Source organism: Lichenostomus cassidix, chromosome 6 (genome assembly GCF_008360975.1).
Source record: "Lichenostomus cassidix isolate B80296 chromosome 6, HeHo_3.0, whole genome shotgun sequence".
NCBI lineage: Eukaryota > Metazoa > Chordata > Aves > Passeriformes > Meliphagidae > Lichenostomus > Lichenostomus cassidix.
The window spans coordinates 4,028,297-4,055,404 of record NC_139487.1 but is presented as its reverse complement, the minus strand read 5'-3'; the positions used below and the strand labels follow the sequence as shown (position 1 = coordinate 4,055,404).

General features: G+C 45.7%; 3 protein-coding genes across 6 annotated transcripts in view; 2 read left to right on the top strand and 1 right to left on the bottom strand.

The window, feature by feature from the left end:
* The window catches only part of LOC146435071 (uncharacterized), a 97,032-nt gene that overhangs the window by 9,133 nt on the left and 60,791 nt on the right, over window positions 1-27,108 (top strand). The window lies entirely within an intron of this gene.
* LOC146435074 (uncharacterized) lies at window positions 10,035-19,159 on the bottom strand. Of its 4 annotated transcripts, none has more exons than XM_085064657.1 (7): window positions 19,060-19,158; window positions 17,187-17,219; window positions 16,227-16,304; window positions 15,097-15,198; window positions 12,746-12,778; window positions 11,186-11,890; window positions 10,035-11,033 (listed from the first exon to the last, which is right to left on the bottom strand). In XM_085064657.1, exons 2-7 carry the CDS (start codon window positions 17,217-17,219, stop codon window positions 10,230-10,232), a joined length of 1,755 nt encoding a protein of 584 aa, XP_084920783.1. In that variant the 5' UTR covers window positions 19,060-19,158; the 3' UTR covers window positions 10,035-10,229. The 4 variants fall into 4 exon arrangements, with proteins under 4 accessions (XP_084920783.1, XP_084920784.1, XP_084920786.1 ...); XM_085064658.1 differs by lacking the exon at window positions 12,746-12,778 and adding an exon at window positions 12,604-12,636; XM_085064660.1 differs by lacking the exon at window positions 17,187-17,219 and having other exon boundaries at window positions 19,060-19,159.
* Window positions 22,352-27,108, top strand: part of CUZD1 (CUB and zona pellucida like domains 1) — a 10,077-nt gene continuing 5,320 nt past the window's right edge. Inside the window, exon 1 of the mRNA XM_085064502.1 lies at window positions 22,352-22,542. Coding sequence (XP_084920628.1) covers window positions 22,352-22,542 — 191 coding nt within the window. The remainder of the gene's footprint in view (window positions 22,543-27,108) is intronic.

Here is a 27,108-nt window from a genome sequence, read left to right as displayed (position 1 = left end):
TCCCATGAAGTCTCCAGGTCGAATCTCTTACCTAAAGGTTCACTGCCAAAGTCCTCATCCAGCCAGAGAAATGCAAACAGAGCATTTCCAGAAGCCAAAGGGAATTCAAATGCTGTGCAAGATCTTTAAACATTTATTCATTGCCTCCATACGCAAAGGCAGTGTAAGTACGTTGTCAGGATGGAGACAGTCGCATTCAAAATCCTTACAGTGAGTTAAAAATCAGAGAGAATTGTTTTAAAGAAGGCAAAGGTCTGAGATTAGAAATACACAATCATTAAAAATGCACCATATATGAGTTTGTTTACAAAAGAATATGGTTTTGCAAAAAGAAAAAAATCATGAAAGAAAAGCACCTGGCTGTGTTTCAAGAAGGTCTTGACTTTTCTAGGAAACTTGAAGTCCTGTTTGCACAGCTGGGGGGGTTTATCATCCTTTTTGAACTCTAGCAACATTTTAGGTATGTTTCCATTTATTCCAATATATTGGTTTGAAAAAAACCAGTGGGAGGTCACAAGTCAATAAGTGAAGTAATACAAGGAAAAGCACTGACAAAGTCAGATACAACCTGACAGCCTGTTAGGGTGGTGGAAGCAGTCCAACTAAAGTAGTTCAGTTCAAGCGGTGATCCTGTGAAGATCTGGTCTCCAGCTGAAGGTCCAGTGGTAGCTGTTGTCCTCTGGGAACCCAGTAGACACGGCTAGCTCAGGCAGTTCCAAGGCCAGGTTATATCCAGGTGGGAACACCTGGCTCCCCCCTCCTGGGCAGAGCATCTCACAATGAGATGAGATAAGTCCATGAGTCACGCGGTGGGTCCCTGATGGCCCATTGCCTGTCATCCGGGGTGGCTCATTAGCAGGTGATAACAGCTAACGGCCCACAGCTGGTGGTAATAGAATACTTAAATACATCTATATTGCAACCTAGCACATTATCCACCCCTTATTCTATTACCATCTACAGAGTTCTCACTTAAGATAAGGTCTCCTTGTGGTACACAATGGGTTTCCCCATCTGCCTGCATCACCCACCAAGTATAACCAGGTCCTTGGGCAAAAACAACCCCACATATGGGTTTGCCTTTGCCTGAGGTGGGACTAATCCAAACAGTCTTCCCTAAAAAACCTCTTATGTGTACCACAGGGACTTTATCTCCATCCACTGTGTGTAAAGGTTTGGACTCGGCAGGACCGGCTCGATTGATTGAACCTCTTGTGTTTACCATCCAGGTGGCCTTTGCTAAGTTCACTTCCCAATTTTTGAAGGTTCCCCCGCCAAGTGCCTTCAAAGTTGTCTTAAGTAGTCCATTGCACTGTTCAACTTTCCTGGCAACTGGTGTATGATAGGGGATGTGGTATATCCATTCAATTCCGTGTTCTCTAGCCCAGGTGCTTATGAGGCCGTTCTTGAAATGGGTTCCATTGTCAGACTCGATTCTCTCAGGGGTACCATGTCTCCACAGAACTTGCTTTTCCAGGCCCAAGATGGTGTTCCGGGCAGTAGCATGAGGCACAGGGTAGGTCTCTAACCACCCTGTGGTTGCTTCCACCGTGGTCAACACGTAGCGCTTTCCTTGGCGGGTTTGGGGAAGTGTGATGTAGTCAACTTGCCATACTTCCCCATACCTGTACTTTGACCATCATCCACCATACCACAGAGGCTTCACTCGCTTGGCCTGTTTGATTGCAGTGCAAGTCTCACAGCTGTGGATGACCTGCGAGATGTTGTCCATGGTCAAGTCCACCCCTCGGTCACGAGCCCATCGGTACGTTGCATCCCTCCCTTGATGACCAGAGGCATCATGGGCCCAACGAGCTAGAAATAATTCTCCTTTATGCTGCCAGTCCAGATCCACCTGTGACACTTTCACCTTGGCAGCTTGGTCCACTTGCTCGTTGTTACGATGCTCTTCATTAGCCCGACTCTTAGGTACTTGTGCATCCACGTGTCGAACTTTCACAGTCAGCTTTTCTGCCCGGACGGCGATGTCCTGCCAAATCTCAGTGGCCCAGATGGGTTTTCCTCTGCGCTGCCAGTTGGCCTTTCTCCAGTGATCTAACCATCCCCACAGCGCATTGGCTACCATCCAGGTGTCGGTGTAGAGAGAGCCTTGGCCATTTCTCTCGTTTGGCAATATCCAAAGCCAGCTGGGCGGCTTTAAGCTCCGCGACCTGACTCAATCCACCTTGTCCCTCGGTAGCCTGTGCAACTTGTCGTGTGGGGCTCCATACTGCAGCTTTCCATTTCCGATCTGCGCCTACAATTCGGCAGGAACTATCGGTGAAGAGGGCATAGCGTCTTTCACTCTCCGGCAGCTCGTTATACGGGGGTGCTTCCTCGGCACGTGCTACTTGCTCCTCTGCTTCTTCTGAAGATAATTTAAAAGTCTCATCTTCAGGCCAGTTTGTTATAATTTCCAGAATCCCAGGGCGATTCGGGTTTCCAATACAGGTGCGCTGTGTGATGAGGGCAATCCATTTGCTCCACGTGGCATCAGTGGCATGGTGGGTAGAGGGAACCCTTCCCTTGAACATCCACCCCAGCACTGGCAATCGGGGTGCAAGAAGAAGTTGTGCTTCTGCGCCGATCACCTCTGAGGCGGCTTGGACTCCTTCGTAAGCTGCCAAGATTTCTTTCTCGGTGGGAGTGTAGTTGACTTCAGACCCTCTGTGTAAGAATTGACTCCGTGGGGTTTAGTTATGGGGGTAAAAATAGGGACAAGAGATCTCTAAAGATGAGTTTTAGAACATGAAGGTTTATTGTGAAATAGAGTGGGGGTGAGAGGCCTGCTGAGTCGCAAGACGCGACTCCAAGCAGGCCAGCAGAGAGAGGAGAGAGAGAGAGAGAGCAGGAAGAGAAGAGCTAAAAGAGAGCGATTTGCCGTTTACAATACAATAAATTGTCTTCTCTGTTGAATATTCAACTCTTCTTTAACCAATCTAAGACAAACTACAAGTCCTACAGCATTTACATACAGCCTATAAGAGTCATCACATTAGCATATAGGGTCTTGTTTCAAACCTTAGAAAAACTGCCTTTTTTGGATTTCTATCAGGCAGGTAAGGTCAGCCCTGGCCCTTGGACTTGCCTGGGCAGAGGGCATTGTTCAATCAGGAAGGGGGATTACCTGCCTTGGCCATACCATTGTTCTCTAGTTACTCTACAACTCGAATCTTGTTTTCATTTTAATCTCGCTCATATTTCCCATATTCTCATCATCTTTTGCAAGGCTATCATATCTGTAAGGCCTTCCTATTTCATCTTCCCCAACACCTCTGTAACTTCCACTCCAGAATCCCAGTGGTCGTCCTCGAGTCTCGCCAGGCACCTTCTGCCAAAGGCTCCAGGACAGGCCATGGCTCCCAGCTGCAGAGTAAAGCACATTCTTTACCTCTGGTCCTGTCCTGACTGGGCCAAGAGCTACCACATGAGTGATCTCCTGTTTGATCTGGGTGAAGGCTTGCTGCTGTTCAGGGCCCCAATGGAAATTACTCTTCTTGCAGGTTATGAGGTAGAGAGGACTCACGATCTGGCTGTACCCAGGGATGTGCATTCTCCAAAAGCCTATGGCGCCTAGGAAGGTTTGCGTCTCCTTCTTGTTGACTGGTGGAGATATCGCGGTGATCTTATTGATGACCTCAGAAGGAATCTGACGCCGTCCATCTTGCCACTTTACTCCCAGGAACTGGATCTCTTGGGCAGGTCCCTTGACTTTACTCTTCTTGATGGCGAAACCGGCTTCCAGGAGAATTCTGATGATTTTCTCTCCTTTCCCAAATACTTCCGTTGCTGTGTCCCCCCACACAATGATGTCATCAATATACTGCAAATGTTCTGGAGCCTCACCCTTTTCCAGTGCAGCCTGGATCAGTCCATGGCAGATGGTGGGACTGTGCTTCCACCCCTGGGGCAGTCAGTTCCATGTGTACTGCACACCTCTCCAGGTGAAAGCAAACTGAGGCCTGCACTCTGCTGCCAGAGGAATGGAGAAAAAAGCATTGGCAATATCGATGGTCGCATACCACTTTGCTGCCTTGGATTCCAGCTCATACTGAACTTCCAACATGTCCAGTACAGCAGCACTCAGTGGTGGTGTGAATTCGTTCAGGCCACGGTAATCCACCGTCAGTCTCCATTCTTCACTGGACTTACGCACCGGCCATATAGGGCTGTTGAAGGGTGAGTGAGCCTTGCTGACCACCCCTTGGCTCTCCAGTTCCCGAAACATCTTATGGATGGGGGCCACAGAGTCTCTGTCTGTGCGGTATTGCCGGCGGTACACTGTTGCTGTAGCAATTGGTACCCGCCGTTCTTCAATTCTTAGTAGTCCTACAGCAGACGGGTCATCTGAGAGACCAGGCAGGGTATTCAGTTGTCTTATATCTTCTGTCTCTATGGCTGCTATCCCAAAAGCCCAGTGATGTCCCTTTGGGTCTTTGAAATATCCACTCCTGAGATAGTCTATGCCAAGGATGCATGGGGCATCCGGACCAGTCACAATGGGGTGTTTCTGCCACTCGTTCCCAGTTAAACTCACTTCAGCTTCCAGTACAGTCAGCTGCTGGGATCCTCCTGTCACCCCAGAAATAGAAATGGATTCAGTCCCCACATACCTGGATGGCATCAGGGTGCACTGAGCGTCGGTATCAACCAAAGCCGTATATCTTTGTGGGTCAGACGTTCCAGGCCATTGGATCCACACAGTCCAATAGATCCAGTTATCCCTTTCCTCTACCCGGCTAGAGGCAGGGCCCCTCTAATCCTGGTTGTAGTGTACAATGCTCTCCTCCTGTAAATATGTTCTGAGGTCCCTTCAAGAGGATCAGTCATATTGTCATTTCCATTCCGTCTGGGGTTCTGTCCACAAGAGACTGGGGCAATATTGAACCTAGATGAGCCTCCTGAAGAGGATGTTTCTCTTTTCAATTCACGTACCTGGGCTGCTAAGGAGGAGGTGGGTTTCCTATCCCACTTTCTCATGTCTTCCCCATGCTCCTGTAGGAAAAACCAGAGGTCACGTCACGGAGTTTGTCTTCTTTCCCTGGCTGGGGGATGTCTGCTCCTGATGGCAGAGACTCTGGCTGGTTTTGGTGAGGCATGGTAAATTCCTTCTTTGAGCTCTTTCCTTAGTTTCTGGTGGCTCTCTTCAATCAAACTCCGGACTTGCTCGGCCAGGTTTGTTTCCACCAATGAGACATGGGTGCGTAGTGGAGCGGTGACAGTGTCCTTGTAAATTCTCAGTTTGTTTGCTAACACGCCCACCTTGTCTTCGCCTTCCCTCCACTGCAGTGTTGCCAGGTAACGAGAGTATATTTCTGGTCCGAGCTGCACGAATCTTAGCCACATTTGTGAAGTGCACTGGACATTATCTGGGCTCTTAGGGAATCTCTCATTTTCCGAGAAAATGATCTCTAGCACGGCCAATTCCCTCAGGCATCGGATACCTTGTTCTATTGTGTTCCATTTTCTTTGGTTCATCTGGAGGTCTTCTTTGCAAAGGTATCTGTCCCGTACACTCACCAGCAATCGCCGCCAGAGGCTGAGAGTTTCCTGGGTTCTCCCAATCCCCTGGTCAATAACCACATCCTGGCACAGGGATCCCAGTTACCTGGCCTCACTTCCGTCCAGAATGGTGTCGTTAGCTGCGGCGTCCCAGATGCGGAGCAGCCAGGTTAAGATGGACTTGTTTGCCTGCCGGGTGAATTCCCTCCGTAGGTCACGCAGCTCCCCCAGGGACAGAGAGCAAGTGACGATCTCCGGCTCTGTCTCTTCTGCTTGGTGAGATGGTCCTGCCGCATCCTCATCAGTCGCTATGCGGACTGATTTGCTCTTTGATTTCTTTTTCTGGACGGGGCAACCGCTACTTGGCTTTGGCTGTTCTGATTCAGCAATGGTCTGTGTTGAGACATTGACTGCTCGTTTGGTTCCTTTCCTCTTGGTGGCAGTTTGCGTGGACGTGGTGCCTGCTGACTTGTTTCTTTTCTCCTCCTCTTCAAGAAGACGCTGTACAACACCAAGTATTGTTCTGTTTCTCAGCATGATGTACACAGTGCTGGTCACAGAGAAAAATAAAAAAAGAACTGACAGGAAGATTATGCCATCCTTAGCATCCAGAGAGAACTCAATATTGTCAAAGATGGCTGTGCCTGGCCTGATATGCTGGAAGAAACCGCTCTCTCCTCCTAGCCCCAGAGGGTGGGTGCGATTGCTGAGGAGGTCCCAGACGAAGCAGCTCAGGTTAGGCCAGGCAGACAAAGTCGAGTATATATAACGAATGGCATTCATCGCCTCACAGGTTACCATGCAATAGGCATAATAAACCAATAGAGCAATTCTCATGCCGTTCCCTGGTGGCAACAGGAGCAATACGACGGGCAGATAGTTTCCCATTTGACGAAAAATATAGAGAGCAAGATACAGTACCCATATAGATAAGCAGGTTATATCCAGGTGGGAACACCTGGCTCCACCCTCCTGGGCAGAGCATCTCACAATGGGATGAGATAAGTCCATGAGTCACACGGTGGGTCCCTGATGGCCCATTGTCTGTCATCCGGGGTGGCTCATTAGCAGGTGATAACAGCTAACGGCCCACAGCTGGTGGTAAGAGAATACTTAAATACCTCTATATTGCAACCTAGGACATCCAACAGTCAAACATTTTGTATCCATACGTGTGGAAGTGAACACATCTGTAATGTGAAAAGGATTCAAGTAGACATAGATCACACTCAGGGTATTATAAAGCACAGAATGAGTTTTACTGAGGAGCAGATAGGAAACCACTGGAAGGCATAGGGTTAGAACCACAAGTTGCTTTTTTTGCCCAGCTTTTCTTCAGCAAATGTCTCAAATCCCTCTGAGAGTGACAGCACTGCTTGGCAGAAACTTGGCTGCAGCAATACCAAAGAATTTAACATCATGATGTTCTACAGGATTATTACCAATTTTTACAACTCTTCAGTACTACATATTCAGAATTTGCACTGTGTGGGTCACCTCAAAAAAAATATTTGAAAAATGCTTTATTCTAAACTTTAAACACTATTTTTCTCTCTACACAGAATCCCTCATTGAAACAGAAGCTGAAAAAACACCAAACCTGCAACAATACAACTTCTACACTCTGGTGTTCATGGTTTTAATTTCAAATATCCTCATTGTGGTAGCTGTGATACTAAAACATCACAAACACCAAACATGATACAGCTACCAACATAGCCAGAGCTCCTTTTAACTACTTCAGAAGATTTTTAATTAGCATCAACTCCTATTCAGATTTGTCACTGAAAGAGGGGGGAAAAATTTAGAATAAATCAATAAATTAACAGCATTGGAACCCAACAACACTCAGAAACATATTTCAGCTTCTTTTGCAATTAAACAAAACCACCAAAACCCAAAAACCTTTCAACTTAGTACTTATCTTATCAGCTGTTCCTGCTGCCCAACAGCAGCACGCTGGCACCTGGCACATGGCACAGGGCACAAGGCAGGGGTTGGGGTCACTCCAACATAGCACCTGTAGCCTCCCTTCCATCTCCCCAACTGATTTACTGATTTTGCCCCTGTGACCACCAAGTAGGGTGGTGCAGAACTAAAGTGACAACTGGTAAACAGTGATTTAGCAATGACCCTGGGTGTGCAGAAGGCAGATTTGTCCTGTCCAGGCATCTACTCCTTGTGTCCTGTTGGTGCTGCCTTGGGGAAGGGGAGCTCAAGGCTCTAGGTCATTTACAGAAAAGCCCTTTTGTAAACCTTGAGAGTGACCCATCCTCAGAGGAGGACCACACATGCCGCTGGAGATGTCATGGCCAGATGGGACCAAGAACCTTGCACTGAGTGCCATCTGCCCCTTTGGGCTCCCCTCTTTTGCTCTTGTGCCAGGCTGGGGCTTACTGAAAAACTGAGCACAAGCTGGGTGAGCAGAATTTACCTGTTGTGATCGGCCGTTGAGCAGGAGGGGTTGGATTGGCAACTGCAAGAAAGAAGAGGGAGGGAAACTAAGTGGAGTGAATGTGTCAGGCATGTGGCAGTGGAGGCACATGGGTGTGGACAAAGTATTTGTCATGGACATGGTCATGGACAAGGATGTGAAACACCAAGCTGAAGGACTGATGGGGGAAGAGAGCATGGGTCCTGTCTGTGCCCCATCCAGACCTTAGCCTCACATGTCCCCAGTCCTGCCCCATCCTCCTGAAAGAACAATCCCGCTCTCCAGCTCTTTACCCTCTCACTGAGAGCATACAGCAGGAAGTGTGGAGAGCTCTGCACTCTCAGTGCACAAAGGGGTTTTTTCATGACATTGGCTTCAGCCCTGGGTAGCACAAAACACAAGCTTTGCCTCTGCCATGGCTCTATCAAGGAGCTCAGCATGGCTGTTCCCCGAGGACAAGCCCAGAACCCACTCAGAATGAGTTTCATTTTAATGGCACTCCTGTTGAAGACATTTATTGTTCCATCTCTGAGAGGAAGGATGGATTGTCATTGCCTAATTTAGACAGTTTATGGAGCTGTCTGTAGAGAGATGGGGAAATGTGAACTCAGCTTGGGCTCTTGAAAGCCTTGTTGGCTGTACAGGCACCTAAATTAGGAATCCAGGCTCCTTAAGACAAACCTAAAACAAGACTTTCATACTTTATTTTGTCCTAAAGTACCTGAGTGTGCAGGAACAACTGAAATGAATGTGTAGTCAGCAGAATTTATCCACGTTTCATTATCCTGAGAAATGCAATTACTTCCTTCATGCTTCCTCTCATGGATGTCATTCCCAGACAGGATGTGCTGGGGTAGCTCCAGAAGACCAGAGAAGTTTCCTTAATGCATCACACTTCTTTAACCCATTGGGATCAGTTTTTTTGCTGACATTTGGGAGGTAGGAATATGACTCTTAAGTCTCTTTTCTGTGAAAGGTCGAGTTTCAAACATGGTTCTGTTTGTTGCTCTTGGATTCTGGGTGCCCCATGTAAATGGAAGTGTTTAGAGGCTTTGTGGTGAGCCCCTCAGCTGGGTGCACAGACATTCTTGGCAGAAGCTATTGATGGGGAAATGAGTGCTTGCTCAAAAGCAGCACAGGCATGTACAAGCCAGTGTCTATTTAGTCTGCTTAGTATTTTGTTCTCCAGGAAAACTGATGTCTTTTGAAGACTGGCAGATCCTGATAGTAGTAAGCCCAGAGGAGGAGATTTGGAAGAGAGGATAATCTGCTTTGAAAAGACATTTTGCAACTGTCCCTCAGCTTAACTCCTGCCAGGTGCAGTTTCAAACTGACTCAGAAAGATAAAAGGATTTTATTTTTCTGAAGACAAAAGGACTTTAATTGTCTTGTACTTTTTACCTGTAAAGGTATAAAGGCTACCCTGAGGTTGACACACACTCTTTTTCAACTCAGTGACTTAAGATAGAGTACTAAGTTGGAAGGTTTTTGTGTTTTGGTGGTTTTTTTTTAATTGCAAAAGAAGTTGAAATATGTTTCTCAGTGCTTTTGGGTCCCAATGCTGTTAATTTACTGATTTATTCTAAATTTTTTCCCCCTCTTTCAGTGACAAATCTGAATAGGAGTTGATGCTGTTAAAAGGAGCTCTGGATATTTTGGTAGCTGTATCATGTTTGGTGTTTGTGATGTTTTAGTATCACAGCTACCACAATGAGGATATTTGAAATTAAAACCACAAACATCAGAGTGTAGAAGTTGTATTGTTGCAGGATTGGTGTTTTTTCAGCTTCTGTTTCAATGAGGGGTTCTGTGTAGAGAGAAAAATAGTGTTTAAAGTTTAGAATAAAGCATTTTTCAAATAATTTCTTTTGAGGTGACTTTTTTAAGGTAATTGTCCAGACATTGGTTACAAAGAATATTTTCTTTTGATTTGTGTCTCTGTAAGCTGAGAAAGCAGAAGTGTGACTTGTGCACCTGTAAGGAAGCCTAATCTTCCTTAAATGCCCAATATTTGAGCTATTTGGTATAATGGGCAGAAATGGAAAAACTGTGAGAGGGAATCAAAATCTTGATGAGAAAAAGCAGGCAGTTGATCCAATTATTTTTTGTCACTGAGAGAATTTATTGAAGTTTAGGCTTTTACAGATCTGCTGTATAGATCTGAAAGATCTGAAATTAAGGAACCCAAGTACAGTTAAGATTAAACACCTTTAGATTTACACCCACTAATATATATTTAAGAAATCAGCTGCAGATCATGAAACACAATGAACAGATCTAGAGTTGGTCAACATCATGCCATGGCCAGAAAAGCAGCATTACTGGGGGGCAATGACAAAAACGATGTCATCACTGTTGCTTCTCTAGGCTCTTCTCCTGTAACCTGGGGATCCTCGGGAACGAGGAGATCTATTTCCTCGGGAACCTCGGGATGAACGTCTGGTTCCTTGGAAGCCTCGGGATGGACGTCTGTTTCCTCGGAAACCTTGGGATGGACGTCTGTTTCCTGGAGAACCTTGGGATGGACGTCTGTTTCCTGGGGAACCTTGGGATGGACGTCTGCGTCCTGGGAAGCCTTGGGATGGACGTCTGTTTCCTGGGAAGCCTTGGGATGGACGTCTGTTTCCTGGGGAACCTTGGGATGGAGGACGTCTGTTGTTCCCTGGTTGGGGACGAGGACGTTGAGGGCGTCTGTTGTTCCCTGGCTGGGGACGAGGACGTTGAGGGCGTCTGTTGATCCCTGGCTGGGGACGAGGACGTTGAGGGCGTCTGTTGTTCCCTGGCTGGGGACTAGGACGTTGAGGGCGTCTGTTGATCCCTGGCTGGGGACGAGGACGTTGAGGGCGTCTGTTGTTCCCTGGTTGGGGACGAGGACGTTGAGGGCGTCTGTTGTTCCCTGGCTGGGGACGAGGACGTTGAGGGCGTCTGTTGTTCCCTGGTTGGGGACGAGGACGTTGAGGGCGTCTGTTGTTCCCTGGCTGGGGACGAGGACGTTGAGGGCGTCTGTTGTTCCCTGGTTGGGGACGAGGACGTTGAGGGCGTCTGTGAATCCCTGGTTCGGGACGAGGACGTTGAGGGCGTCTGTTGTTCCCTGGGTCTATCAAAGAGAAATGAAAAGCCACACTTCAGTATCTGTTCCATTATTGTGTGGGCAAAGCCAGAGCTGCCAAAGGGGCAGGTAGCAGGAGTTTGCTCAAGCTGATCCTTGAGTAAATATATTTATTGACAAGTATACAAAATCATACATACCTGCTGCTTCAGGTGTTGTGTCTTCTGCTGCTTCAGGTGTTGTGTCTTCCGTTTCTTCAGGTGTTGTGCATTCTTCGGCTTCAGGTGTTGTGTCTTCTTCTGCTTCAGGTTTTGTGTCTTCCGCTTTTTCAGGTGTTGTGTTTTCTGCTGCTTCAGGTTTTGTGTCTTCCGCTTCTTCAGGTGTTGTGCATTCTTCTGCTTCAGGTGTTGTGTCTTCAGCTGCTTCAGGTTTTGTGTCCTCTGCTGCTTCAGATTTTGTGTCCTCTGCTGCTTCAGATTTTGTGTCCTCTGCTGCTTCAGATTTTGTGTCTTCCGCTGTTTCAGATGTTGTGTCTTCCGCTGCTTCAGATTTTGTGTCCTCTGCTGCTTCAGATTTTGTGTCCTCTGCTGCTTCAGATTTTGTGTCTTCCGCTGCTTCAGATGTTGTTTCTTCCGCTGCTTCAGATTTTGTGTCTTCCGCTGCTTCAGATTTTGTGTCTTCCGCTGCTTCAGATTTCGTGTCTTCCGCTGCTTCAGATTTTGTGTCCTCTGCTGCTTCAGATTTTGTGTCTTCTTCTGCTTCAGATGTTGTGTCTTCTTCTGCTTCAGATTTTGTGTCTTCTTCTGCTTCAGATGTTGTGTCTTCCACTGCTTCAGATTTTGTGTCTTCCGCTGCTTCAGGTGTTGTTTCTTCCTCTGCTTTAGGTGTTGTGTCTTCTGCAGGGGCTGCTCAGGGAAATGAGAGAAAACAAAACTGCAGGTTAAATAGTGTTTTAACAGCACTGGAAAGGTGAGAAATACCCAAACTCCAGGAAATCTGCAGGTCCCACTCTAGGGCTGGACTATGGTGCTGCTGTCCAGGGCAAAGTGCCTGCAGTGGGAGCAACCTCAGTGGGAGGAAAACACGTCCCTGTGCTGCTCTGCCAGGTTCTGAGCTGCTGTGGGAAAGGCCCTGGAAGCCTGGGGCTGTTTGTTAAACACCACTTTGGCTGCTGGGGTTAATGAGTAAAGTTTCTAACAGGCAGTGCCTGCACAGTGCTGTGTGCTGGTGAGGGCTGTGCCAGCACCTCAGTGGGCACTGAACCTGTCCATTCCCAGGGGAAACACTTCCCAGTTTGTGCAGTGATTGGGATGCAGCTCTGGGAAGCAGAGAAAAGATGTGCTTTTTTCTGGGAATGGGATGATCAAGTGCAAATCTGAGTTTATATTGACATAGTTTGCCCCTTCCCAAGTACTTTCATCAGGGCCAGTATTTCTCCTTTCCCTTTTGCTCCTTTATTGTGTCTGGAAGCCAAAGGAAAGGCAATGGGGATTATCTCCAATTCTAACGGTTAAAGCCATGAGATTATATTATTATGGAGACAGGGAGCCAGTCAATATGTAATCAGAGCATGGCAGACAAATCAACATGCAAGCCAGAGCAACACTGTATTACTCACAGGTGGCAGTGTCTGCTGCTGCAGCAGTCGATGCTTCCACCGTGAGAAAGAAAAGATGAAATTAAATATTTTCTGCATGTTAAATGCATATTTTTTCCCCTGACACCCATAGCATGTAAGCCAGAGTAACACTGTTACTTACAGGTGGTAGTGTCTGCTGCTGCAGCAGTCGATGCTTTCACTGTGAGAAGGAAAAGATGAATTTAAACAATATTTGTATTTTAAGCATACATTTTTGCTCTGAGACCTGTAGTATGTCAGCCAGAGTAACACTGTATTCCTTACTAGTAGTAGTGTCTGCTGGTGCAGTACTAGGAGACACTGTTGCTGTGAGAAAAAAAAAGGTGAAATTCAATTTTATGTACATGTTAAATGTATATTTCTTCCCCAAGACTAATAGCATATATGCCAGAGTAATGCTATTTTACTTAGAAGCAGTAACTGCTGCAGGTTCAACACTAGGAGAAGCCGTTTCTGTGAGAAAGAAAAGATGAAATTAAATACTATGTGCATTTAAAAATGTATATTTTTTTCACCGAGACCCATAGCATATAAACCAGAGTAATGCTGTATTAACTAATACAGAGAGAAAAGGTGAAATTAAATATAGTCTGCATTTTAAGTATATGCTTTTCCTCTGAGACCTACAGCATTTTCTATTTATGGGAAATCAGGGTTAGGAAGGCTGATATATAATAGTGACATAATAGTGACAGAGCCAAATTTTTCTGGGATACCTTGCAATCTAAAGGAGTTTGGTTTGGGTTTGTTTTTTCTTTTCCATCCCTAAATTCTGCCTGGTCAGCCTCTTTCCTCATCCTTGCTGACTCTCTGGCACCACAGATGGTTGGCACAACACCGTTTCCCCAGAACAGTGGCAGAGCTATCTCCTCAGCCCAGGCTCATTCCTGAGAGCTGGGAACTCACACAACATTTATCTGCCTTTCAGAGGGAAAGCGTTTCAGACACCTGAAGTTCCAAATTAGTTTTATGGGCTGGGAGTGTATTTTTCTTTCAGAGAGACAAATCAGAGGCAGCGCTAACAACATAATTCGAGTTCCTCCTCGTTTGTGGCCATCATAAACTGCACCAAGTGACACAACTGTCTCACCCCTTGGTGGGGCAGGAATTATGAGGTTTTCCTTTTGGGACCTCTGCTGTCACCTGCAGCCATTTGTAACCAACTAATGCACACCCATCCCGTTGAGTTTCCTAGGACTCTTTGTCCTTAATTTCTTTTTGCTGACCATGATCAAAGCTCCTGCCATCCCAGCACTGTGCCAAGCATTTATTTCTGCAGAACTGGATGTAAAGAGCTGCCAGCAGCAATGTGCTTGGCTCAATCCCCAAGATCTCGGTCTAGACAAGACTGCCAAATATGAGATAATTGAGAAAAAATGCTAATTAACCTGCTGATCCAGGTGCTGAATATTCATCAAAGATGGTGAAAGGTGTTAAATAGAAAGTCTAAGACTATTTTAAGACTGTATTAGCTGTCTAAATCCAGGTGAGAATAGTGAGAAAGAGGCAGAGTAAAAATTCTCTATTCAGATCCAGGTCTTGAATTGCAGGTAGAACTGAATTTGTTGTTATTCAGCTGATATTAAAAATGGCTTTATGGGCATAGGCACTTTCCCATTAAAGTTTCTAAGTGAATTAAGTATTTCAGTCATCTGAAATATGATCAGCAATCTGAAATCTTCAGGGGCACTTTTTCAGAAAATAATGGGCTAATTAAGTAACAGTCTCAAGAATCTTTAATGTATTCATGTGGGGTTCCTACAGACAGCTGAACAGCCACTTTTCACTTTCAGCAAATAATTAAAAGAAAATTATCAATGTCTGTATCTCTTCAAAGAAGCTTCTTTGTTAAGTGTAGAATATAATCAAGGCAACCAGTGAGCACTTAATTTTCCTGAGACTTCAACAGTTTACCTGCAATATGTACAAGGTAATGAAGTATTAGAGCTATGAGGAGCCATTTTTTTCCCTTTAACCATTGAACAGCAACCCTATCCCAGTGACTATACGTAAAACAAACTTGTCTGAATAAGCAAGGCAAGCAGCAAAATCTGATCAAAGCTCTGTGATATAGTCTTCTAAGAAGGAGATTTTTTGTTTTTGTCCTTTTGAAAGTGAAATGACTGGCAGGAAAAAAATCAGAAAAAAGATCTTTGAATAGCATGTCCAGAGCTTTTTTTGTGATCTATTACATGTCAATTCAGAGGCAAAGTACATAAACATCTCCCTAAGGGGAGGTTTTCATAGAGGTTTAAAGGTACTAATGGTATAAATTCCTGCTTTATTAGAACAGGAGGTAGGACAGCACGTGGTGGAGAGAAAAGTCCCAGCTCAGCTGATGTCTGACACAAAATGGTTCTGTTTGGTGAAATTCTGATTTGAAGATTTTTTAATATCTAAGAAATTATTTCATAAACCCATTGAAGCAGTTCATTCATTAAAAATTTGCAATGTGTACAACAAAATCCTTACCCTCTGCCTCTGTAGACTGTGGTGCTGCAGTTGTTGATGGTTCATCACAGCCATCAGTTTCTGAGGCAGTTGTGGTCCAATAGTCTTCTTCTGTGTCGCAATCTGTGGATGTTTGGAGGAAAAAACAGTAAGAATGATATTGCCCAACATTATTAGGAACCAGAATTAAATTTTGATTAAACTGTCTGCCTTTGTCATTTTGCAGGAGAAGTGTGAAGTCTCTATCACCACAATAAATAAATATTTATTAGTTGGATTTTTATCTTCTTAGCTACAGGAAAATGAAGCAATGTGTTCATAGCCCTCCTTATTAAAACTTCTTTGCGTATTTTTTCCATACAGTCTGGCTGTTCCTGAACTCACCTAGGCTCCAAATCAATTTAGCAATTCTAACTTTGCCTATGTAAGCTGTGCTTGGGATTCCTGGTGTAGTTACTGTCTTAGGTTTTTCCTTCACTGAAGTGAATGCAAAGGAGGAATTACAGGGGTTTTGAAGGGACTGTGAAAATGTTGCAGAAATACATTATTGGAGAAAAGCATCAGGGACAGAAAATGGAGCTGATGATTGCTGATATGATTTTGATTATGTCCTTGAAGGAAAAGAGACTTGGATTGTAGCCTCTGAAATGTGGTAATTTGGGTCAAAACCAGGTGAGCTCATCCTTTGTCAAGATTGACTATAAGCATGTTGTGCAAATGCCCTTTACCTGTGTGAGGTGTGGTTGGGATTTCTGATGTTCTGCTTTGCTCTGTGGGGGAAGGGAGGGAGGCAGTTGTGCTAGGGGAGGCTGAAAGGGTGGGAAATTAAATGCCCTAATGTTTCCAGAGCTTTTATGAATCTTGAACACCCCAAATTACAATGATCTGGACAGTTTTGCTTTGTAAATTTATGAGTATAAATGCAAGCTATAAAGGTATTAATCAATAAGTACAGCAATCCTGCTATGTCCTGACAGGATAGTATTTCTCTAGTGAAGATACTATGAAGGGTTTTTTCCTTCACAAAGACGTTTTATTTGGAGTTGTCTGCTACGAATATTTACAGATTTACATGGTCCCATCTTAATTTAGCTGAAAACCCCAAATTAACAGAGTGTTTTAAAAAGCACATGTTAAATGGCTGTTCTTACATTCATCATCGGTGGTTGAGGTTTCGGCATCTGATGTGGTAGTTTCATCTGAGTCAGTACTGGGATCACATGATTCAGCTGGAGCCATGGAGGAAATAGAAAGCAGAGAGAGATTGACAGCAATTAGGAGTGAACACATAAATGGATGTCTCAATGATAGATTTGGGCTTTGTGGGACAGAAAGTCATTGCACAGCCTTTTATTTTTGCTTACAAAAATTACTTTCACCTCATTTAATATTTATTAATAAAGGCAGTCAATCCCTGTGTTGTTTCTAACTGCATTGTTTCACTACTAGAGATGCAACAGTTCTTTGGAAAATTTGCACATATGACATTTGCAGCTTGTTTTTTGTTCTTGCCTTTGCCAGCAGAAATCAGGGGTTCTGTGGTAGTTGTCACAGTTGCTGCTGTGTTAAAACCTTAAGAAGAAATGATTTTTGGAACCAGTTTTTAATTTCTCTGTTTCATATAACACAATAAAATATATAATCATGATTCTATGATTCTATAAAATAGAAAAATGCATTTTAGCACCTGCTCCTCTGTGGCTCTGTATTATGAAGAGCTTATTTAACTCAACACTTGGAAACCCCAAGGAATATGAGTAGAGTCTATACTTTAAGGTTTCCAGGGTGTTGTGATTATTTCAGAACAGTAAAAAAATACAATCAGAAACTTAGACCTGGAGTGCAAAGACCTGCCTCGTGTTTTCACTAATTATTAGTAGAGAAGTGGAAAATACAGTTTGTATTAACAATGCAAAGAACAGAAATAATGTTGCAGAGGATGAACAAATAATAATTTGGAGCAATAAGTTGTAATTCAGGGCATGTGCCTTTCTAGAAAACTGTCTGCCAAGGAGCTGCAATCACATGATTTTTTGAGTTGAAAATTAGTCTCTGACCATTTGGGGAGACTGGAGAGCTAATTGACTCCTGTCTGGAAAACTTTGCCGTACCTTCACTTGGTGCAGCTCCGGAGTGCACTGCATCTGTGAACAGAAAAAATTAAAACTTTTACTATATTGGGCAGTTATTTCTATTATATATCTATGACAGGAATTATTTTTGTTTCCACACAGATGTGCCTGGTTCACAGCTGGATGGGTCTCTATCTTCTCTTAACTCTTTGCCTTTCTTATCCTGGAGGTTGCCTGTAATCAGATGTTGACAAAGTGGTCCTGAACTACCTGCTTTTCACTATTTTCATGCTCAGGGCTTGCTGTCCAATCTTATTAGTTTGTCCAAGACATCTTTTTGCTCCTCAGTCGCTCAGACCTAAACACAAGAAGCATTCCAGACACACACATTTCAGCCCTGGCCTGATCTCCAAGCTCTACTCTGATGTTTCTTGCATTTATGGTGAACAGGATAGTCCAAGGAGATTTTGACTGATTATTTTGAATTTAAATTTTTGTTATTGTTTTTATTTTTACCTGAGCAGATGACACCAACATCCTCATTGGATCCACATTTGTGCCTGTCCCAGCCGGAATGCCAGCAGTCCCAAAGGTGGGATTCAGTTCCTCTACACTGCACACCATCCAACCGGATCTTTTTTCCACTGGGGCCAAAGTAAGACTGTCCCAGGACAGAGACAGCTTGGCCACAGTTAAGTTCTCTGCACACAACATTGGCACTGTTCATACTGAAATTATCATCACAGACTGTGCCCCATTTTGCAGCATGTAAACTTCAACCCTGCCGGCGCATCGGTCCCCTCCAGACTGCAGTCTCACTTGGGGCTTTGATGAAACTAAAGCAAAAGTTGACAGTGAAATCTCAATTTGTTTATGTGTAGCTGAATCTCTAATGTCTAGACTCACATCCCTGTGGCTCTGCTGTGTGCAGGGCCTGATCTACCAGGGTAAGAAATCCCTGGCTGTGCTGCTGAGGTGCAGCTCACCCAGAGCTGGCTCAGGGAACTCCACACATCTGCCAGGTGTGGTCAGACTCAGGGAGCACATCTCTTACCTTTGGGCTGAAATTTGTCTTTAAACCATTCTGCCAATTTGTTCCATATTGAGTTTGGGTCCCTATCTGGCTGGTTCCACCAGGCTCCACTTGCTGTGGCAGAGAAGGGAACCTGTTAGCCCTGAAGTAATGCGTCATACTCTTGTTTTTTAAGTCAGCAACCCCAGTCCTTAATCTACGCTCTGTGAAATCACCTCTTTTTATGAGGATTAGAAAGACGTTTTTTATTGTGCCTATGCTAATAACCAAATTTCAAAGTATCTCGTTCAAACTGGTGAGAGCATAAGGGAAGTTTGAGGTTTTTGTTTGAAGTTGGAAGGAACAGGTCACTGCAGTAGAATACATTTCCAGCTGGGTCTGGCAAACTGCTCTGTGTTTCATTTCCTTTCTTTATCTACAGTTTGAAATGCATAAAATAGAATGATTTTAATTAAAACCAGAATATTAGAAAAAGAACATTTAGAGAGCATTTTCCACAAACTATTCCTCTCACGGAAGAGAAACAAAGCAATATTCTTCAGCCTTCTCAAATCCATAAACTTCACTGGTTATATTTTGAAATATAACATCTTAATATTATATTACATATATTACATGTATTGTATTATGTATTTTGAAATAGATGTATTTTCAAATACATATATTTTGAAATATATATACTTTAAGATATAACCTATGGATTTGGACTGAATCTTTGAAGTTGAAGACAAATCAAACCATCAATTCTATGGCACAAAACTCATCAGCAACATTTGAGGAGAATCTTTGCCACCACTTCCCAGCAAGCCAGCCCACTTTAGTAAGTAATTCTGTCTGTAAGCTTTTCCTGCAAGCATGAAAATATTTCAGAGGCAGTACCTGGCTTAGACAGGAGAGCGGTGCTCAGCAGGAGCAGCCAGGTGAGACGCACGTGCAGCTCCATGGTCCTCGGGGGGTGGTCTGTCCTAACCCAGCACTGCTGCAGGATTTATACCAAATGGGCTCTGCTCTGCATCAAAGGAGTGTTCTGTGCAACCTGATCCCTCTCCTGAAGCTCCAGACCGATGCCAAGGAAGTGATTTAGGGAGGATTTTCCTTTCACAGGGTAGATCCAGACATCCGGATGAGGAGATCCAGCTCACAGAGCTCTTCTGGACTGACCACTGAGATCTTCCCAAACACCTCTGTGGACATGTGCTCATGGTGTGGCTGTTCCAGGATGCAGGGGTTGACTTTTGGAGATTAGGCTGTTTGGTAAGGATTCTCCTGCCACCCATCAAGAGAGTTTCCAATTTGCACCCATACTAAACCAGATTAAATTGGTGTGACAGTTGTGCCAAAAGATTAGCATCCTAGAAATGTCAGGCGAGCCTCAAACAAATTGTCTGCCAAAATTACTCTTGTAAGAAGCAGTTTTTATGGCTTTTTCTTATTTTCCTGACTCCTCTTCAACCCGGGACAAGACCTCTCCAGCATGTTTCAGATCTGCAGTTCTCTCTGTGTCACCTGCAGCCCCCAGAGCAATAAAAGATCTGTAAGAGATACTGGCCAAGGCATGGCTGGACAATAGCTGAACCAGAATAATCATGGAAATAGAGAAAGAGAGGGCCACAAGGTGCTATCAACATATTTTTAGATGAAGGTAGGAATTGCTAACAGGTGTTTATTCTATTGTTGTTGGTTATGTGATGAAAAGATGAGAGGCAAAAGGCATTGCAGTACCAGTGTAAATACAAATTTACAAACAATAGGTGGAAATAAAGTCATCATGGAGAGAAAATATACCACAGGTCATGCTGGATACACTTTGCCACCTGTTTTTAGGGTATTCTTTTAAGATTAAGTGATTTGCATGATAAAAAGGAATCGCACCTAGAAAAGGCCATCCTTAACTGGATAAGATTGGCTTCTATCAAAGCCATGGATCTAGCAGTGTTGCTGTGGCCCTGGCTCAGCTGCATAGCACAGTACCCTATGTGGCCCTAGCCCATTGCACAGTACCCCCACTCTCCAGCCCCCCCACTCTCCACCCCCCAATGTCCCGATGACCCTGCTAGGAGTGGACAAAAAGGTGCAGCTCACTCCTCCATGCCTGGCCGCTTCCAGCCCCAGGGCACCTCTCTGTCCCCTCCTTCCCTTGTTTGGGTGAGGACAGCCGCCCCACTTGGGCTTCTACCCTAAACCCTCCTTCCTCATCCAGTGCACTTCAATGCCCCCCCATACTAACAGATGCCAAGATGGCGCTTGCCTCGTGGAACTAGAGGGACAACATGGTGGTTCTTTACACCTTCTTAAAGACAAAGAAAAGGGCATTGACATGCACGGGAAGCCCAAGACACTCCCCTCTTCTCCTTCCCAGCATTCTCCCTTGCTTGTCACCTCCCTTGACGTGGATCCTGCTCCTTGCATTCCCCTTCTGGTGCTGTCATTCGCTGCCCACATTACATCACGGGGAGGAGACAAGCTGTGGGAAAATCACGCCCCTGATTTCCCACTACTTTCCCCCTCTGAGATGTCAACATCCGGCCGCCATTTTGGCGATCCCGGAAAAGACACTGATTCCGTCATTTTTGCTGCTCCTGTTCGTCGCAGACAGCATTCGCCCCTCCCTACCCCTAGTCCCACACCCAGGTAGAGAGACAGTGGCCATCCAAAGGCGGCTGTGTGGCAACCTGTCCCCCTGGCAATTAAGGAAAAGCTCTGCAAAGCAGCCAAAAATTATGGGCGTGATTCCACATACTTTCATTCATTGCTCCAATCCATTTTACAAGCGGAAACTAAATGTCCAGCAGATATTAAAGACCTCATTGAATGGCTCCTCACAGGAGGTCAACAAAAACTATGGGAAACCACCTGGAGAAAGAGGGTGCAAATTCTAATTGGCACGTACAGAGACAATCACGACCTCCAACATCTGACTCTAGATTGTCTTTGTGGAACGGGGAAGTTGTTCAGACCACATGACCAAGTTGCCACAATTCCGGCTTTGGTGCATTGCGACCTAACCATGGCAGCACAACAGGCGCTTAAATCGATTCCCATTTGGCCCGAAGCTCAGCTTCCATATTTGTACATAAAACAACGATCTGGTGAATTATTTGTGGACTTTAGAGATCGTCTTACTGCTGCTGTGGAAAGACAATTAAAAAATATTGAAACCCAACAAGATGTGATTATTAACACTGCCACTGTCAACGCCAATCAAAAATGCAAACAAATAATTAATTCCCTTCCCCTTGATGCCCCAATTACTGTTTCCCTACTAATTGATGCCTGCTCTAGAGCCACAATTGAAGTCAATCCTAACAAATCTCATGAAACTCCCAAAGCCTTCCCTACCACCCAAACCTACGCCCCAAGACAGCCCCAGAAAACACCCCAACAACCCTTCACGTGCCTTAGGTGTGGCCAGCTGGGCCACTTTGCGCACAATTGCCCTGCTCCTTTCCCAGTCTCTAATCCTCCTTCTCTGAGTCCTTTCCCCCCAGGGCAAGTTGCACCTGCCATGCCACCTGCAGCGCCAACCCCAATGCAGACACCCTCATCTGCCATCGCTCCACCAGCTCCACCGCCGATTGCGTAGAAACCTGCATCTGTGTCCAAATTCCAACCACAAAACTGAATGACCAGCGCAGAGGAGCGACACGTGCAGAAACAAGTGCCGCTTCCTTTGTGACACACCAACCGGACATGACAGATACAGACTCCTCACACCTCAGCTCTTCCAACCTGCTCACTTGGTGGACAGAGAGAGTCAACATCTCCAGACCTTATTTGACTTGCCAGATATGGAATAACAACACACAAAAATCTAAAAGGGGCCTTGTAGACACTGGCACAGATGTCACCATTTTTCGCGATGCGTTTGGCCTGATCACTGGCCTCTGCGACAAACTGCCCTCCCTATTGGAGGAGTGGGAGGTCAGTCACCCGCCCACCAGAGTGTAAACCCGATCACCATCACAAATTCAGAGGGAGTGCCAGCGCACATTCACCCGTATGTTATAGATGTGCCTTTTAAACTTTGGGGAAGAGACTCACTGTCTCAATGGGAGGCCCAGATCCACATCCCACGCCAACATCAGGATTTTTAAGTGGGGTCACTGAGCAGTGCGCCACCCCACGGTTGAATTGGCTGATTGATGATCCCGTGAGGGTAGACCAGTGGCCCATGGCGGAAGAGAAATTAGTCGCGCTCGAGTCCCTCATTGATGATCAGCTTGCCAAGGGGCACATTGTTCCAACTCACAGCCCCTGGAAATCCCCCATCTTTGTCTTGAAAAAGGAAGCCAAAGATGAGTGGAGACTCCTCCATGACCTGAAGCACATCTATACGGTCATGGAGGACATGGGGTCTCATCAGTCTGGCCTTCCATCAGTGGCCATGCTTCCCAGAGATTGGAAACTTCTAGTCATTGACTTAAAAGACTGTTTCTTTCACATACCTCTTCACCCAGCAGACGCGCCACGATTCGCATTTTCCGTCCCATCGGGGAACTGTGCTGCCCCTGTGAAGCGATACCAGTGGACTGTTTTACCACAGGGGATGAAGAACTCCCCGACAATCTGCCAATGGTTTGTAGACAGAGTTTTAGCTCCTGTGAGAGCACAGTCTCCAGGATTCCATATATTACACTACATGGACGACATTTTGGTATGCGCCAAAACACTCAAACAAGTACATATGACATTGGCGCTTCTCTCCCACTCACTCACTGAAGTGGGTTTTACCATCAGGCCCGACAAAGTACAATACCTGAGCCCAGTTAAGTATCTTGGGCTTGCCGTCAAAGACAGAACCGTCGCCCCACAACCACTTGCTCTTGTAGATGAGTCTAAAACATTGTGAGATTTGCACAAACTCTGTGGCTCAATCAATTGGGTGAGACAACTTTTAGGCATCACCTCAGAGCAACTTGTGCCGCTCTTCAACCTGTTGCGAGGGAAGGGAGAGCTGGACTCCTCTCGAGCCCTCACGCGCAAGGCGCGCCAATGCATCATGGAGGTCCAACAGGCAATATCACAAAGGCAGGCTCACCGATGCGATCCTGGGCTCCCTTTTGAACTGATCATATTGGGAGAAAAAGAATTTATTCACGGGCTCATCTATCAGTGGGACTCAAACTTAAAAGATCCTTTATTGATAATTGAGTGGGTTTTCCTGCCACACCAGTTGCCCAAAACATTAACCACACCCATGAACTCTCAGCCAAAGTCATCAAAAAGGCGAGGCTGCAGATGAGGGCTGTAACAGGTCTTGATTTTGCATGGATCCAATTGCCCTTTTCATCAGACGATTTGGAATTCCATCTCAAATTTTGTGAACCATTTGTGAATATGCCTTGGAGGGCTTTACAGGGAAAATTCAATCTGGCCACAAAAAACATAAGTTGTTTAACACAAATTTTTGGCTTGTTCAAAAATCATTCCTTTCAAAAAATCCCATCAAAGGTGCTTTGACCATTTTTCAGAAGGCTCTGGAGCTTCTCACAAGTCCGTAATGACTTGGACAATCCCCACGACACGGCAATGGGAGGCCGATGTCGAGGTGGTCCAAGGGTCACCTCAGGTTGCGGAACTGACCGCTGTGCTCAGAGCCTTTGAGAGATTTCCTCAACCTTTCAACCTGGTCACAGACTCAGCATATGTTGCTGGAGTCACCCTCAGGGCAGAAAATTTGGTTTTAAAAGAAACATCAAATTTGACTGTGTTCAACTTGCTTCTGAGGCTCAAAGAAGCCATCTCCTGTCGGAAGCAGCCGTACTTCATTATGCATGTTAGGGCACACACAGACCTGCCAGGGCCCATTGCCAAGGGCAATCAAAGAGCTGACACGCTTGTCGCTTCAGCCATCACTCCCAATATACCTGATACCTTTATGCAAGCAAAGTTAAGTCACCAATTCTACCACCAAAACAGTGCAGCCCTGGTCCGGATATTTGGCATCACTAGAGACCAGGCCAGAGCAATTATTTTTACATGCCCCAACTGCTCAAAAGATCAATTACCCGCACACCTCTCAGGTGTGAATCCCCGAGGTACTGAGAGCTGGCAAGTGTGGCAGACAGACGTCGCTCACTTTCCTGAATTTGGGAGGCTGAAGTACGTGCACGTGTCAGTAGACACGTTTTCTGGAGCCATGCACGCTTCAGCGCAAGCAGGCGAGAAGGCGAAAGGTTGTATCCATCACCTTTTACTAGCCTTCTCCAGCCTCGGAGTCCCACAACAGATAAAGACAGACAATGGGCTGACATATACGTCCACCCGACTTCGACAATTTTTAAACGAGTATGGAGTGTACCACGTAATGGGCATCCCACACTCGCCCACTGGGCAAGCAACCATTGGGAGAGCACATAGGACATTGAAAACAGTCCTAGCGTGGCAAAGAGGTGGCAATGAAATCAACACTCTCCAAATGAGTTTGGGCAAAGCCCTTTTTACCATCCATTTTCTAAATAATTCATTCGATGAGTGATTTCCTCCAGTCTTTCGCTACTTTGCAAATGATAAACGCACAAAACTGAAGGTCCAACCACCTGTGCTTGTGAGAGACCCTGAAACTCTTTTAATTCAATGACCTTTTCCATTGGTAATGTGGGGGCGAGGGTATGCCTGCGTGTCGATACCCGCATGTCCAAAATGGATACCCAGCAAGTGGGTAAAGCCCTACACCCCGAAAGACAAAAGCAAACACGTACATTTCACTTCCAAGAGAATCAAGCCTGACTCGAGGATGTTGTTCTTCCTTGGACAGAAGAACAAAAAGAAGAAGCCTGAAAACCAAATAATGGTACCCCCTGAATCATACCTATGAGAATTAATTGCCTTTGATTTCTCCACAGACTCCCCCCCTTGAGCGCTCCAGAGAATTTACCCTTTACCTTCATTCCCAGAGCAATTGAAAATGAAGCCTAGAGACTGGCAAAAGAATCCCAAAGCTCCCTTGCCATCCAAAACCTTATGTTCTGTTGTTTGCTGATCTTTGTGTTTTACTTTAAAGGTTTGCGATAGCGTCGAGTGCCCCAGCAAGGATGAATCCCCACAGTGACATCCTTCGCCTCACCTGTCTCGCTGTCGTCCTCACGCTGTCCCGCAGCTTCACTGTCCCACAGCCGAGGATGATCATTTGGACCACCCTGGCGAAAACCCTAAAGCAGGATGGACTTTTCCTAGCAATGGCGACTTGCCTCATTGGGATTCCCCTGCAAAAGGGTGAGTTCCCATTTGCAGGAACATACCACAATTATCCAGACCCGGTGTCCTCTTGGGATGAATGGGTGGGTCAACTTCCATCTAGTGACGTGGAGCCCCAAGAATTAAATCTATTGGGGTCCACTCAGGCACCATTTTGTGTCAATTTTTCCAGCTGGCAACACTACAGCCCTGAACCTGTGAAAGAGGCTGAGGAGGATGAAGAAGGCATAGATTTGCAACCACTACCCTTCTTTCACATTCAGGCTGATAAAAAATATAAAGCATCCTCCTGGTGAAATTTTACCGCACCAAAAGTGTCACAACCCACCGCTCACCCCAAGACACTACTGGCTGGAATATTTTTCATTTGCAGCAATAGAGCCTGGGCAGGAATCCCAGCTTGCCTCCAAGGAGGGCTGTGCACCCTAGGGAAGCTCGTGACTTTCACGCCAGACAAGGCACTGCTCCTAAATTGGAAGAATTCGGTCAAATCAGAGCATCCAAAAAGAAATGTAATCAAATTAGATGACAAATGTAATGATACAATTGTGACCTGGCCCAAGTCAAAGCGAATTGCTACGTCGATCCTGGTCCCGTGGGTTGCAATCATTAAAGCGTTGGGTGACATTAACAAACTGGAATGCTGGCTTGGAAAACATGCAAGGCTCACCTCAACTGCCCTAAGCCAGCTCTTGGAGGATGAGGAGGCCATAAAACACGCAACTTTGCAGAATAGAGCCGCTAGTGATTTTCTCTTGCTGGCCCATGGGCACAGTTTTGAGGACTTCCAGGGAATGTGTTGCTTCAGTTTTACCACCCATGGCCAAAGCATTTCTTCAATGATCCGAGCAATTGAGTCCCAGCTAGGCGGGCTGAAAACAGAGACAGAGACTTGGTGGGGCAGCCTCTTCCAAGGCTGGGGATTCTCGAGCTGGGCAGCCTCGGTTGCCAAATCAATCGCATGGGTTCTTTTAAGCATTTTCCTGATTATTATCAGCTTAGCTTTTTTTAAAGCTTTAGTTGTTAAATACCTCCTTTCTCCTCTCTCAAATAAGAAAGGGGGAGATGTTGCTGTGGCCCTGGCTCAGCTGAGCATCCCTAGCCCATTGCACAGTGGCAGTGGCCCACAGGACGAGTCATGGGAGTAAAGCAGCCCTACAGTCTGGGTTACTAAAAGGGGTGCTCCCAGAAAGCCTTGGAGTGAAGCTATTGGCCCAGCTCATCTCCCCTCCCACATTTACATATAAAGATTAATTCTAGAAAGTTCTCCTTTGTTTGCCAATGCCGTGTTCACTGATTGGAAAATTCAAAGTTCTGTACCCTCCCGCCTTGTTCCCTCATAAGATCATGTTATTGTCAATTCAGAATTCTATGCAACCCGTTGGTCCTTTCGGTTTCTCCCCTCCCTTTTTCCCCTGCTTTATAAGCTGCCACACAATGCAGAGCCCTGCTTTTGAGTCTCCAATCCAGTCCCGTCCCTTCCCCCCTCCATCTCCCCTTGCCCTTTAATACACCTCCTGGACCGCCAATCCGACTGCCTGCATCACTTGCCTTGTCTCCCGATCTCTGGTTCGTACTGTTCCCCCAAGAGCTCTGCTGTACCCAGCCGCCCCACCTCCCTCCGAGAGCGAGCTGCCTCGCCATGCTCCGATTAAGTAGCCAACACGATCTCGAACTGAGTTTGGGGTCCGAGACTCCATTGGACTTCTGCTACCTGGGGTGAAGTCTGTG

Coding starts and splice junctions, on each gene's coding strand:
- LOC146435074 (XM_085064657.1), bottom strand. CDS start 17,219: ATGCAGTGCACTCCGGAGCTGCACCAAGTGAAG. Junction 15,199..16,226: donor CTCAACCACCGATGATGAAT/GTAAGAACAGCC, acceptor AAACATCCACAG/ATTGCGACACAGAAGAAGAC. Junction 12,779..15,096: donor ACAGTCTACAGAGGCAGAGG/GTAAGGATTTTG, acceptor TCACAGTGAAAG/CATCGACTGCTGCAGCAGCA.